This window comes from Panthera pardus, unplaced genomic scaffold, assembly GCF_024362965.1.
Source record: "Panthera pardus isolate Hobbes unplaced genomic scaffold, ASM2436296v1 HiC_scaffold_19, whole genome shotgun sequence".
Taxonomy (NCBI): Eukaryota; Metazoa; Chordata; class Mammalia; order Carnivora; family Felidae; genus Panthera; species Panthera pardus.
Genome location: NW_026526754.1, coordinates 24,179,013 through 24,193,932, shown reverse-complemented (window position 1 = coordinate 24,193,932; position 14,920 = coordinate 24,179,013). Strand labels below are relative to the sequence as shown.

Sequence of the window (14,920 nt, the reverse complement as noted above, 5' to 3'; positions counted from 1 at the left end):
GATTTCAGACTTCTGCCCCCAGAGCTGGGAGAGGATAGACAGACTCCTGTTGGTTCAAGCCTCCCAGTGAGGGGCACGTGGTCATGGTAGCTCCAGGGCACTCACACAAGGAAGGGTCGGGAATGTTCCCGAAAAAGAACCAACAGTCCAACGTGGCTGGAGCTCAGCAGAAACACTCCTTTCTTCCTTCAAGAACCACTCTCGGAGCATCTGGGTGGCTCAGTTAAGCATCCGACTTTGGCTCTGGTCATGATCTCGCAGTTCATGAGGTCAAGGCCTGTGTTGGGCTCTGCGCTGAGTGCTCAGAGCCTGGAGCCTGCTTCAGATTCTGTGTCCCCCTCTCTGTCCCTCCCCTGCTCATGCTCTCTCAAAAAGATTAAAAAAAAAAAAAAAAAAAAAAAAACCACTCACAGATGCCGTATCAGTCAGCTACAGTGCTGCGTAACAATCCTTTCCCAAAAGGAGGGGACCTGATCGTTCTCACCCGTGCATCTGGGTCTTCCTGGCATTGCTCATCCCCAGGTCACACGGTCATGTGCTGGCAGGGGCACAAGAGGGGTGGGGTGGGGGCACTAGATACCCCTCCCACCCCATGCCGCTGACCAAAGCACGTGGCAGAGCCTCCAACAGGAGGGACCCCAGAGTCGCACGGCAAAGGGCATGGTCAGTTGCAGGGAGGGGGGGCGGGGCTTGGAATCAGGAACAAATGTGCGGTTTGCCCCAAGTGCCTACTGGGTTCCAGGCTGGACTGAAATAAGCTTCAATAAAACAAAACTCTCCAGGTCTGACTAGTGTAGACATGGTTGTCCAAGCGCCGGGTGTGTGCTCCACTCAGGTGGGGAAACCGAGGCTCGGGGCCTGCCGAGGGTCAAGGGCAGGGGAGTTCTCTGTCCCTCTCCCTGCCTGCTCCGGCATGTCGGGGGAAGGAGAGCAGGCGTCCCTGGTTTTTCCTTGGGACCCGGCAGGCACCTGCTCGTTACAACCCGTTTTACAGAGCTGAAACACAGGCCCCGGGAGCCTGGCCTGAGGCTGCAGACAGCAGGGCCACGCGCCCTTTCTCCCGAAGAACCGGGCTCCCGCTGCAATAGGACGGCCGGGGGGGCAAGTTTAGGGGGAACACCCGGACTCACCAAGTCTGGGGACAGATCACCAAGACCGACCTGACGGCCCTTTCCCAGGGCCTCGTAAAAGGCACCGGGCTCTCTCGAGAGGAGGTGAACTCAGGGGAAGGCAGGTTAAACGGCCCCCAGGACACCCGGCCCCGGGCTCGCCTGGACTCGGCCAGCATGGGGCTGGCTTCCTGTCTCCCGCGTCACCCAAGCTGCCAGTGGCCGAGTCCCAGGCTCCGTGCGTTCCGTCAAGTGGCACAAGTGGAGCAAAGCGGGCAACGAGCCCAATCACGTCCGACAGCCCATGTCCCGACCCCACGAGCGAGGGTGGGGCACCACAGGGCGAGGTGCAGGGTGGAGGTGCGGGCAGGGGCCGGCTCCCCAGGTCCCCGGCACCCGCCAGGCACACAGACAGAAGGCACTGGACACAGGCCCGAGCTCGAGCCCCCGCACCTCTGGGATGGAACCCAAGGTTGGCAGGTGCACGCGGCCAGCCCCGACCCGGCCCCTTCCCGGGATCCGGCACCCCACTCCCCAGTCTCTCATGGTTTCCACGTCGGGAGGCCAGAGCCGGAACAGATGGCTCTCGCCCACCCGAAGGCCTCTCCCAGCAGGTGGCCGGCCCTCCCCCGGCAGCAGGAAGCTCGTGTACCCTGCAGAGAGAGCCCAGCTCCGCAGGGACCGGGAGAGCTGGCCGCCCGGTGGGGTGGGAAGGGGACAGGCGTGACCCTTCTGGAGAGGGACTGCAGGTGACGCACCCCGCCCTCAGGCAGAGGTCTCCACACACACGGTGGCTTTAACGCGCACTCACGGTCTGACTCTAGAGGGCAGAAACCAGAGTCTCAGTGGGTGTTAAGTCACAGCATGGGCAGGGCTGATTCCTTCCAGAGGCTGGGGGGACATGGGGGGGTAGCTCTGTGACCCCGTGCACTCCTCCTGTGGGGACCTCATCTTGCATGACCCCCTCCTCTCAAAATCCTTCACCACACCTGCCACGGAAGGTCGCGCACCCACCGGGCCCAGGGGACTGGGAGGACAGGGTCTCTGGGGGACGGTCAGCCTGCGGCAGAGGGAAACCGCTGGATGACGGCGCTCAGCCAGGACTGCCCTGCGGGGCCCCCCCCCCCAGGGTAAATCAGGGCAGCCTTCCCGCCAGGCCACCTGGCAGCACCACCAGCAACCTGAAACGCACGCGGCTCCCAGCCGGCAGCGGCTGCTCTGGGAGGCTACACTGCGGGAATGTGCAAGCCGGCAGCCCAGCGGACGGGCGACCACAGCTCCTGCAGCCGCGTCTGCAAGACTGAGCGATCAGACGCACCCCCAACACTCATTCACAGAGTCCGGGGTGGACCGGCACGGTGCATCCGTGCTCCCCAATATCGTGTAGCCGTTAGGAAACACACAGGTCTGGACACCCTGAAACGGAAAGACGTCCTTGACAGAAAGGGTAGAAAAGACAAACCAGAGAACGCCGCGGACGGCGCAGTCCCATGCCTGTAACGGGAAACCACGAGGGGGTGATATCCGCCTCCGCATCCAGGCGGAGAGAAGCCTGACAAAAATGTGCACGGTCCCCTTGTCCACGGTTTCAGTGAGCCCGTCGACCGAGGTCTGGAAGCAGAGGATCGCCTTCTGACGTGTGGTCAGGGGTCCGTGGTGGCCTAAGGTTTGTCACATACCCCTGTCATTCGGAGCACTTGGCCTCCTCTGGGGGCATTTCAGCATCCGCGTCACGAGAAGGGGACAAGAGGTCCTGAGAGAGACGACGTTCACGTAACTTTTATCAGTGTTGCTGCAGATGTTCTGTTTTATCGTTCGTCTCTGCCGTAGCCTGACTCGTAAATTAAACTTCCTCGTAGGTGTGACGTCCAGGAAGACACGCGGCGTGGACAGGGTTGGGTTGGGTCGGCTCGGCTCCTATCCATGGTCTCAGGCATCCACTGCGGGTCTTGGGAACGGACCCCCTGTGGCTGGTCGGTTGGGGGTGGGGGGTCGCTCTAATTCCCTCTAAGGAGATGAACCGGTCTGGGCATGACAGTTACGTTACACCAATCCGTTTTATGGTTTTAATATTTTTTTTGTGGAGGGATCACCTTCATAAAAAATAACGTTAAAAAAAGAACCCCCCCCCCTCCCGGCCCCCAACTTCAGATCCTGGAAAGTTTTGTCTCCTTCAAGAAGGAAACATGCCTCAGGTAACCTCCTGGCGGAGGACTCCGCCTCCCTGCCCGCAGGCTGTACCGACCCCTCAGGAACGGCCTAGAGCAGGTCCAGATCTCACAGAGGCCGGGAAGCCAGGGCGCACGGCGGAGGGCGCCGAGGCCCCGGTGCAGACACACCAGCTCGCTGGGCATACAGCGGGCGCTCAAGCAGGGGCTGGGGAGTTGGGAGCCCCTCCCAGAACAGGCCTCCCTGAGGTTTTGTACAGCAAGTCCTCCCTGTCCTAGGGACCACGGTCTGTTTAGAGAGCATTTTGCAGAAGCCAGCCAGCCCCCCCCCATATCCACAAGTGGGGGGGTCCCAGAACACGGCCCAGGCCCGAAGGGGCAATACCCTGGCGGTGCGTCTAGTCCTGACCGTGCCGCTGCCCGGCTCGGAGACCTGGGCACCCCACCCTCAGCATCGGGGCGGCTCTCGGCTATGCCGTCCACGTGGCTCCCCTCCCCAGCTCCCGCCCAGAGCAGCCGGTCTGCCCGACGGAAGGATCTGGACAGTGGTGAGCAAGGAGCCCCGTCTACCTGAGTGTGGGAGGGGGATAGCCGTCTGCGTGTCAAGAATGGCCTCGGCCACCTAATTGCCCGGTCAGGGTCCCTCCCATCTCCCCCCACCCACGATTCTCACTCAGCCAAGCGTCACACAACTCGGACCCCAGCTGACGGCCAGCACGCACACCGGTCCGCCCCAATGACCCAGCCAGCTCAGTGCCCAGGAACAGGCATCCTCAGCCACCCGGCCACCTCACCCCCAGGGCGTCCCAGCACGGCCCCGTGTCCTGCCCACACGCCCAGGCCCAGCTGGGGCTGCTCCCGTGGGAGCAAGAGTCCCCCTCAAACGGCACAGCTGCCCCACACCCCCCGGGAAGCTGCCGCCTCCCAGTGCCAGAGGAAGCTGTCCCCGACGATGAGAGCAGGTGGGCCCCAAGCAGCCACACATTCATCCAAAGCACGGCTGTTACACAGATGCCACGTGACCGAGCCACACACACGGTTCCAGGCACCAGGGATCCAGGGACAAGACCACACCTGGCCCCGACGTTATGTTCCAACAGAACAAGATAAAACTTCAAAGACTTGGTGCCCCCTATGACAGCTCTCCTCCACTGCCAGAGGCAGCGGCCAGGGACACCGGCTCACGACCACCACCCGGGTGCGGGCTCTCCCTCCCCAGGTGAGGGGTGCCCCCTCCCCGCCCTCGCCTAGTGGTCACAGCTGGGGGCTCACAGCCCTCGCCCTGCCGCCTTCTCCAGCACCATCCACCAGCCCCGGCCGCTGGGAGGTGTCCCGGGGCCACCACAGGGCAGGAGGCCGACCGGCCCACCCCCAGCTCGGTTTCTACCAGCTCTTTCCTCCTGGGGGGTGGGGGGGGGGCGGAATCGCTGCACGACACAGGGCAGCTGCTGGACACTCACGTGTGGCGGCCTTCGGGCCAGGCGTCCTGCACACCGTCTTCCTGACTAGCGGGGATGGGTTTGCGTTTTCACCACAGGCTGGTCCCTGGGAAGACCAGCCCCTCTGGTGAGATCACAGCTGGCAGGTCCCGTGCCCCGGGCCAGGGCACAGCCAGGAGCACCGGGATGGACTGGTCATGCCTGCTGCGGGCACCGGGAGGGTGGAAGGAGGGAGGCAGGCAGGCACAGAAGAGACAGACCTGCCATCCCGTTCAGGACGCTCCAGGGGAGCGCCCGAGTGTATGAGGACGGGAGACGTCTATGCTGTGGGCAGTCAGAACACACATGCTGGAAGCAGTTCCCAGGGGGCGCTCAGGGGTGTCCCATTGGCGACAGGGTGGCATCCATCTATCATGGACCCTGTCACCGGCACGCACAACCGGGCAGACATAACTTGGCAGGAAGTCCCAGGCGAAGGACAGCAGCGCCTTCCGCTCAGACCTCGGAGGCCCAGACAGACCCACCTGGGACCCTCCAACGCCTCTGCCCTGCGGGCCTCCTGTCAGAAGCGCTGGAGGCTCCCAGCATCCCCCGGGGGCTCATGAAGAATGAATGCAGGTTCTCGGGCCCCACCCGGACCCCCGAATCAGCAGCTCTGGGGTGGGGCCCGGCCGTGCGAGTTTTATACACCACCAGGTGCTGGCGACACCGGACGTGGCCTGGAAAGCTTTGAAGAGCGGAGCCAAGGCGGCACCTGACAAGGTCCCGGCATCTCTGGGTGGCTGGCCTCAGCGTGACTGGGGGGTCACAGGCAATCCCCTGTACAGAGGTGGGGGCTGAGATCCGGCTGCAGACACGCCCCCACCCCCACAGCCCCCTTGGCTGTATGACCCAGAGACCGGGACCACGGGTCAGAATGCCACCCCCACCACGTTTCCCAGGAAAGCCTGTGTGCCTGTCCCCTCCCTCCACAGCTGCCGCCCCCCCCCCCCGGGGCTGACCCCCGCACCCCCCCGGGGAGGGTCCTGGGCACCCCGATGAGGACCCGGCCAGGGCCCAAGGAGGGAGCGGTGGCCCCTCTCTGTTCCTGCTGTCTCAGCCTGGCCGTCTCTTGGCTGTGACAATGACCAGGGTCCTCCTGGGTTTAGCCACGCCGCAGCCGCCGAGGCCACTTTCACGCTCCAGTGGAGGGCGGGCCTTGGGGCCTCTGGGACGCTGACCCAGCTTTCGTGTGGGCTGCGCTGTCCAGGCAGAGTTAGAAAAAAAGAGGGAACTGGCCTGTCAGCCCACTGAGACAATGCAGGAAGCAGGGCTTCATCCTGCGCCTCGAAGGGAGGCTTCTTATCCCGGACCCTATTGCAGGGATAGAGGACGTGGTCACCCCTGCCTCCAGTGGGTGGCCCTGGACACCAAGAGGCCCACACAGCTCAGTCACGGCGCAAATGTGCAGACACACCCACTCCCCCCCCCCCCCCCCCCCGCCCACCGAGAGGTCCTGGGGTCAGAGGGGAAGGGGAGGGGGTGGCATGGTCCGGGGGAGGGTGACAGTGCCGTGCACCAGCCCCACGCAGGCTGAGGGCATCGTGCGTCACTGCATCCCGTCCCTCGACGGGGAACCCAGCCCAGAGAGGGGAAGCATCTTCCCCAGGCTGCTCAGCAGTGACGGGCCTGAGCCAGACCAGGACACGCTCCCTGAGCTGGCACCCGGGTTCTCAGACCTTCGCTGCAAGCAGGGGCCCTTAGTCCCACTTCACAGACGAGGAAACCGAGGCTCAGAGGTTGAAACCAGCCCCAAGCGGAGCTCCTCAGGCGTGTGGACTCTGACCTCTGCCCACAACACGGGCTCGACTCCTTCATGGGACCCAGAGCCCCATTTCTGTGGGATCTGTCAGAAAACCACCCCGTGTCCCACGTCCTCAGTCCCGAGGAAGTTCTCCTGGTCGCTAGACTTCAAAGTCATTTCTGCAGACTCTCCCGCGTCCTCATGGACCCTGGGCCGAGAACTCAGCCACAGGCCAGAGACGAGCTGCCATGAGGGGACACCCTGGGTCCTCGACGACACTGTCCCCCAGCCCTGTAACTACCTCTCATGCGCGGAGGTCAACAAAATAAACCAAATGCAAAAGGTGAAGGAATGAACGACAGACAGGAAGGCAGGAAATACAGCCAGATGCCAGCCAGAGTCTGGATGGCGCAGCAGACCGGGGCTCGTGACGCCTGCTTCCTCTTACGATCTGTGTTCCAATTTTTCTATACGAGCGACTGTCACAGTTATACTGGAAGAAATAACATGAAACCTAATTTCATCTTAACCCCCCAGGGGAGTGGCCATAAATGCTGCTTCTGTTTCTTTCCAGGCCTGAACGTACCCGGGGGGGGGGGGGGGGGGGGTGAGAGGGGGCGAACAGCCATCTTGGACCTCGGTGCTCGGGCAGGGACTCCGCTTTTCTCTTGGCTTCTTAGAAAGGATTTTGTTTCCCTCTAAAACCTGGGATGTTGGGAGCAGTACATATTCTGGCAATAAACGGCACCTACCAGTTTTGTTCGCACTGTTCAAAGCTCATTGAAAACTAGAACCACACACACTAAAACCTTAATTAGCAAAGTTGGGAAGTTTTCCTGCCCCCGGCCAGGAACACAGAATCATCCAGAAAGACGCTGGGGTCTGTCCTCCCAGAAGCCTCCTGCCCAGGCAGCCGGGGGCTCCATCCCTGAGCGCCTCGGGGTAAGACCCCCAGGTCCCACCCTGACCCAGGAAAGCACACGCAGGACAGGAAGCTCTCAGGTAACTCAAATCAGGAATGGTTTCTTTAGAACCCAGGCACGTGGCCACCGGGGGGGGGGTGGGGGTGGGGGGGTCTTGGCTTTCAACAGGGCCACTTCCTCCCAGCTGCAAGTGGTCCCTGCCGTCCACGGCCTCGCCGCTCAGGCACCTACATCTGTAGCTCCCAGGGAGCCAGGCCCTGAGCCCCTTCTCCAGCTCTGAAGCCCCCACCCTGCACCAACACCAAAGCCACCTTGAATTCCCACATGGCACCTGCCAACAGCCAACTCGAAACCGATGTTAAGTGCCCGCCAGCCCTGCGGAACCCCGAACTCAGTAAGGGCCGCGTCTCACAACAGCCTTTGCCCACAGCACCAAGTCTTACACGGACCCCTTTCCGGGTGCCCCCAGCCAGTCCCTGCAGTTAGGACTGTGTCCTGGGGCCCGTGGACAGCCAAGACAGCTTCCTCCCTCCCCCGTGTCCTTGCAGGGCTAGACCCGCAGCCTGGGGACATCACACTTTTGTCTCCCCAGAACAGCCCACCTCCTTTATCCCTCAACACCTCTCCTTGAACACCAGCACTCAAAACAGATAAAGGAGACGCTGTCCTGTCGGATGGAAGGCCGCAGGGCCCAGAACCTCCTCAGATCATCCACTGCTTTGCGGCCCCCCACCTACCCGAGAACCGCCGAGGAACCCCGAGTTCCTGCGCACTGCCTCCCCGAGAACCTCCGAGGAACCCTGAACTCTTGTGTCCCTCCCACCCCGCCCAGAACCTCCAAGGAGCCCCGAGTTCTTGCATGCCTCCCCACCTCCAGAGAACCTACGAGGAGCCCCCGGTCCTTGTGCCCCCCACCTCCCTGAGAACTCCGAGGAGCCCCAAGTTCTGTGTCCCCCCACATCCCCCACCCGAGAACCTCTGAGGAGCCCTGAGTTCTTGCGCACAGCCTCCCCACCCCCCGAGAACCTTCGAGGAGCCCCGAGTTCCTGCGCCGAGAACCTCCGAGGAGTCCCGAGTTCTTGTGCCCTCCCCGAGAACCGCCGGGGAACCCCGAGTTCCCGCGCACCGCCTCCCCGAGAACCTCCGAGGAGCCCCGAGTTCCTGCACCCAGAACCTCCGAGGAGCCCCGAGTTCTTGTGCCCTCCCCGAGAACCGCCGAGGAACCCCGAGTTCCCGCGCACCGCCTCCCCGAGAATCTCCGAGGAGCCCCGAGTTCTTGCGCACAGCCTCCCCACCTGAGAACCGCCAAGGAACCCCGGGTTTCCGCGCACAGCCTCCCCGAGAACCTCCGAGGAGCCCCGAGTTCCTGCGCAGAGAACCTCTGAGGAACCCCGAGTTCTCGTGCCCTGCCCGAGAACCTCCAAGGAGCCCCGAGTTCTTGCGCACAGCCTCCCCACCCGAGAACCGCGGAGGAACCCCGAGATCCCGCGGAGGAACCCCGAGATCCCGCGCACAGCCTCCCCGAGAACCTCCGAGGAGCCCCGAGTTCCAGCGGGCACAGTCCAGAAACAGCAGCGCCGCGCCCCGAGCGGCCCAGGCCCCGCGGCCCTGCACGCCCGCGCCCCTCCTACCTGGAGGCCGCGATCTCCGCCTTCTGCTTGGCGATGGTGGCGGCCCGCTCGGCGGCCTCCACGGCCCGGTCCACCTTCTCGCGGATCTTGCTGGCGCGCAGCGGGATGAGGTTCTTACGCTTGCCGCTCACGAGGACGTTCTGCTTGTACTTGCCCTCCTCCTTGGTGCCGTCGGGGAACGTCATGCAGCCGTAGCCGTGCCGCCGGTTGCCGGCCCACTCGCCCTCGTACTTGAGCCCGTCCGAGCGCTGGCTCACCCCGAAGCCCGAGCGCTTGTCGCTCTTCCACTCGCCCACGTAGGTCTCGGTGGTGGTGGCGTCGATGTCGTCCTCGATGACCGCCAGCTCGGCCTCGCCCTCGCCCAGGCTGATGGTGGAGTGGATGTCGCTGGCGGTGGAGCTGACGGTGCTCATGCCGGCCTCGCTGCGGAACGAGCTCTGCTTGCTGCGCTGGCTGGCCAGGCTGCTCTTGGACTCGGACTTGCGCAGCTTCAGGCCGCTCAGCAGCGAGCGCCGGAACAGCCCCTTCTTCTTGCTCTTGAGGCTGTCGGAGTCGCTGTGCGCCACGAGCACGAAGCCCCCTCGGGACACGGCCGGGCTGCCGGCCGCCGCCGGGGACGCGTCGGGGTGCAGCGCGGCGCCGTTGGTGTGCTCGCTGCGCAGGGAGTTGATGGACGTCCTCAGGGGCGAGCGGATGACGGCCGCCATGCCGTAGGGGACGCTCTGCCGCACACCGTAGCCCTGGCGCATGCCGCCGGCCCACTGGCCCTGGTAGGTCCCTGCGGAGACAGCGGAGAGAGGGGTGAGCCCCCCGCAGGACCACGGGGGTCGGTGGGGGGGGGGGGGGGACACCGTGGGTTGCCGGAGACATCTTGGCACGGTTCGCGTTGAGGCAGACGGACCGCCGATGGCGGAGAACCCTTGAGCCCTGCTTCCTACAGCTGCACCTCGAGCTCTTACAAGTTGGGGAGGGAGAAGGGGGGTGGCCGAGTCTCATACAGAGTCAGCTGTGAACTACAGAGCTCTCCCTGCACAGGGACAAAGGCCCGGCCCTGAGAAGACAGGGAGAGGACGTAGCCAAGGAGAGGGAAGCACGTTAGCGAGTGACCCCAACAGTCGTGGGGTCCGGGAGTCCAGCTACAGGGACACAGGTCCAGGCCACAAACCCACTACAAGCGTGGGGGGGGGGGTAGGAAGGGTTTGGAAGACAATTGGGAACTTAATTAAGGTATTGCAATCCGCAGACCAGACGTCCCCAAGAGAATCAAAAGCAGAAGCTCCGAAGAAGCATTTGCACACCCACGTTCACAGCAGTGTAACTGAGATGGCCAGCAGGTGGGAACAACCTGAGGGTCCATCCGTGGATGGACAGATAACGTAGGGTCTATCCATACAGTGGAATATTATCCAGCCGTTAAACTCTGACACCCGCTACGGCAGGGATGAACCGTGCCGACTTTACGCTCGGTGAAACGAGCCAGTCACAGAAGGACAGATACCGCAATCACATTTACATGGCGCCCTTCCAGTAGTCAAGTTCACAGACAGAAGAACGGCAGGTGCCAGGGGTAGGGGTGGGGGTGGGGGCGGAGGGAGGAACAGGAAGTTGTTGAATGGGGTCCGTTTCTATTCGGGGTGACAGAGAAGTTTTGAAAGTAGACAGAGGTGACGGTGGCACAACATTGTCAATGTAATGTGACTGGCCTGCACGCTTGAAGAGGGATCAAAATTGCAGATTTTATAATATATGTAATATCCTAACAGAAGAGGATAAAAAGGAAAAATAAAGCGGCAAAACCAGGCTCGTGTTGCTCTACTCACTGGTCGTGTGATGGGAACCTCTCTGACCCTCAGTCTCCTCATCGATAGAGGGGGGGATGAAAACCCTAGGGTTCCTAGAGTCAGTGCCAGGCCTCAGCTAGGCACCACTGAGGGGCTCCCCAGCCCGGAAGGGCTTCTCAGTGAAAATTGGGGGGGGGGCTGTTCCCCTTCCTCTCCCAACTCACTGTCACAGAAGCAACATACAGGTTTTATCTGCCCCGTAGTGTTTTCATAAAAAAACTGGAAGAGCCAACATTTCAAACTCAAGGGGTTTCCACGTGGAAACTCAGTTCTGGTTTCTCCTAAAAAAAAAATTACAGGATCTGGCAACCCTGGATCTTGGTCCTCTAGACAGGGCATCCCTAAAGGACGTCAGCCATCGATATGCCACTACCCACCACGGTCACCCACAGCCCCCAAGTCAGAACAGGTCCTCACCCTCCAAGGGCTTGTCTGAGACCTTAACCTCGCAGCCTGCCCTTACTTAATCCCCACCCCGCCGTCCAGATCCCACCCACTCCAGCCCAGCTGGAGTCCCCTCCCAACACCTAGGCTACCCCAGCCCATGGAGCCGACCGCACAGGACGTCCGGCATTCCACAGGCAGACTCTGGAGAGTGCCTGGGTCCTTCCACGTTTGCAGGACACATCCGCCTGCGGAACCAGGCTGCCAGCTCCCCAGAGAGTAAGGTAAGGGCCTTGTATTCTAGACCCGTTATTCTCATGACTCATGCCCGGGGTGGGAAGAGACGTAGCCGGGACAAAGGACCAGGGAGCCTTTTGCTCCAGCAGACGGCAGCCTGTCCATTTAAAAAGTGCCCCACAACACAGGTGCTTTCTAGAAGCAGGGCACGGTTCTTGGGAACCTATCCTATGGGGTGGGCCGAGGGAGGGCGGCCTCAGCTGCACATGCACTTCAGCCCGATCCCGTGGAACTCCTCCCACCCGGCGGGGAGGGCTTCTGTACCCCCACCCGGGTCAGTCATCTGGTCACCGCAAAGCCGGGTGGGGGTGCACCCCGCTGGGGGAAGCGGCCCCGGGCCCACGGCCTTAACTCGGGGAAATACAGTGCAGCAAGGGCTCTCCCCTCCTCCCACCCCTGCCCTAACCAAGAGCTCTCCCTGCCTCCGGCTGGCTGCCTGTGCCAGGCAGTGCGTACCTTGTCCTCCGGAGGGTAGGATATGGGTTTTATCCACGTGCCCCATGGCGTCCGCCGCACCCCTCCCAGAGTCAAGTCAACCTGGCTGTAAGCAGGGGGCAGGACGGACAAAGGCGGTGGCTGACTCTGTGCCACCCAGCACGCCAGGGCCCACGCTGGGACAGAGCCCGTGGCTTCCACCAACCCAAGGCCGTGAGGAGGACACCGGGAGCAGGCTCAGTGGTCCCGGCGGCTCCTTCCCTGGGGGTGGGGCAAGCAGGCCCTTGAAGGCCTCCTGCGCCCAGTCCAAGCTGCGAGTGTCCACACCCACATCCAAGGAAGGTTCTTTGGCCAGAGTGTACAGTTTTGTCGGACCTGCGTTGTTTAACAGTATTTATTTTGAGAGAGACAGAGCACAAGTAGGGAGGGGGGAGGGGGGAGGGGGGAGGGGGGAGAGAATTCCAAGCAGGCTCTGCACGGTCAGCACAGAGCCCCACACAGGACCCGAATCCATGAACCACAAGATCATAACCTGAGCTGAAGTTGGACGCTCAGCCGACTGAGCCACCCAGGTGCCCCTGTATCTGCATGTTTGCCCCCAGTGGGAACTCTTCTACAAGGCTGCAGTCGACATTGGTAAGAAACTGGATTTCAACATCAAGGAAACACCACAGCCCAGCTCTGCTAGGACCGGCCTGGGAGCACAGCCTCCTCCCTTCCCCACAAAGGACTGACAGAATCAAGAGAACAGACGCAGGCCAGCTCAGCGACCAGAGAGGCCGTGGGGAGGCTCCCATCCCCCACCCCCTGCCCTCCCCAGCCTCTCTGCCCAGAGTCCTCAGCCCTCTCCCTCCTTGCCGGGGCTGGCAGGGTGGGGGCAGGGGAGACAAAGGGTTCAAGCCCCTCCCAACATTTGAATCCAATCAGTTATTTGCAAAACCCTAAATCCAGTGTTTTGTTTTATACCCCAAGCAGCCTGCGTGTGAGAAGGCAGGAGCCAACATGCCCAGTACAACGGGAAGACCAAGTGACCCTGACAGGTATTGTCCCCGCAGGATGCTGTGAGGGCCCCAGAGCAGGGGAAACTTCTGGTGTGCACCTCCACCCTGACCCTGGGCCACCGGTCACAGAAAGACTCAGGCGCAGATGGACAGCTGGGGGCATGCCTACTTCTCTCCAGGCAAGCTCAGTAAGGCAGAGCACCCTCGAGTGGACCCCGCCTTCACCCACCTCACCTGCCTATCCTGATGAAGATAATGGGCTGGCCCCTCCATCCCCATCACCCGGAACTTGGAATCAGGAGATCTGAGGGGACTGCAGGTGAGGAAGGAAACCTCCCCGATCCTTGCCTGGGAAATGCCATCTAGAGCTAGCAAGACTCGCAGGAAAGAGCCAACAGGACAAGGCTGTGGGACCTGGGACTGCCTTACACTTGAGCAGCACTAGCATCCCCCAAGGAGCAGGATAAAACCCCCTGAATTTGAGTCAGGTGGTGCAGCCTGAGCTTCTGCATTCCTAACAGGCTCCCAGGTGACCCTGCCACTGCATCTGGAACCCCATGGAGGCTCCATACCTGGCTTGGCACGCCATCCAAATTCCAAAAGCCAGAGCCCAGGCAAGCCCCAACCCCCAGCTTCTGGCATCTTGGGCCGGGGGGACAGTCAGGTCTTGCCGAGTTCTATGTGGCTCCCTAGAGCTCCACACGTCTCTCACAGGCTTTTATTTTCCCATCTGAAGCCCCTACCCATGAGCTGACACTCTTCCAAAGCACTTGTCACACAACCCAGAGGACCGCCCTGGTGGAAAATGCAGTCTCAGCCACAGGCCGGCCTCTAGGGCTGGACATCAGCGGAGATGCCCTCCTGAGCGCACCCTGAGAGCATGCCCTGGGCAGGGACAGATCTTCCTGGGGGCACACCCAAGGGACCAGCTGGGAGCCCCAGGGTCAAAGGAAGGAGAGGAAGGAACAACATTTGCTGTGAAGTCAGGACTCATTGTGCCCATTTGACAGAAGACTGAGGCTTGGGAGCAAAAGAGCCATCCTATGTTACTGACAAGAGGGGGATTTGAACCCAGCTGGAGCTGATCTCAAAGCCTGCCTGCCTGCCTGGAGGGCCTCAGGCCTGCAGGTGGCTGAACCCCCCTCTCCTTAGCCCCACACCACACCTGCCTACCCAGGGGCCAGTGCCACAGCCCAGCTCCTATTCTCCCCTCCAGAAGCCTCCTACTCCACCTGCACTGGCCCTCCTCCCAGAGGTCCACTACCCCCAGTGCGCACAGGGTGCAGCCCTTCCCCTCCCCCATCGCAGGTGACTAGATCCCAGAATGTGGCCAACCGCCGTCTCCCTCCGGGACGCTGGGCTGGGAGTGGAGGGAGCCCGAGTGATCGCTTCCTGCCCAGAGTAGGAAAGAGGGGCCAGAGAAGCAGCTAGAGTCTCCTCCCTCAGAGAGAGGGGCACACAGTTGATTCTCCAATGCTGGCTCCACCAGAACACCCCTCGTTCCTCCCAGTGAGCCCAGGGGTCCCTGAAACACCCAGAACCCCTCTCCTTGGGGTCCGTGTGCCCCCGGACCCCTGCACCAATAGTCCTGGGGTGTCAGGCCTGGCATGAGAGCCCCGTGTTGAACAGGCATCTCCCTGGGAGGAACAGACGGCATTCACAGAGCTCCAGGCCCCCTTTTCTCAGGTGCACAGGATGCCCTGTGTCCCCACATTCGTGCCCGGGGGCGGGGGGGGGGGGTAATGCGTGGAGGCCCCTCCATCCCCAAACCCCATCTCACCAGCAGGGGACACACTGGGAAGTCAGGTTGTACCCCGGACTTTTGCTTCCTGCTTCACCCAGAAAGTGGGTTTCCCAGAGTTTCTGGAAACAATAGCAGAATGCACTGCACCCTGAGTGAAAACCACCA

At 62.0% G+C, this 14,920-nt stretch overlaps 1 protein-coding gene across 11 annotated transcripts in view; it reads right to left on the bottom strand.

Annotated features, from left to right (window-relative positions):
* JPH3 (junctophilin 3) overlaps positions 1-14,920 on the bottom strand; it is a 161,610-nt gene that overhangs the window by 34,313 nt on the left and 112,377 nt on the right. For all 11 annotated transcript variants that reach the window (XM_053906735.1, XM_053906738.1, XM_053906734.1 and 8 more), the window contains one exon: positions 9,054-9,831. In XM_053906735.1, the coding sequence (XP_053762710.1) occupies positions 9,054-9,831 (778 nt within the window). The remainder of the gene's footprint in view (positions 1-9,053; positions 9,832-14,920) is intronic.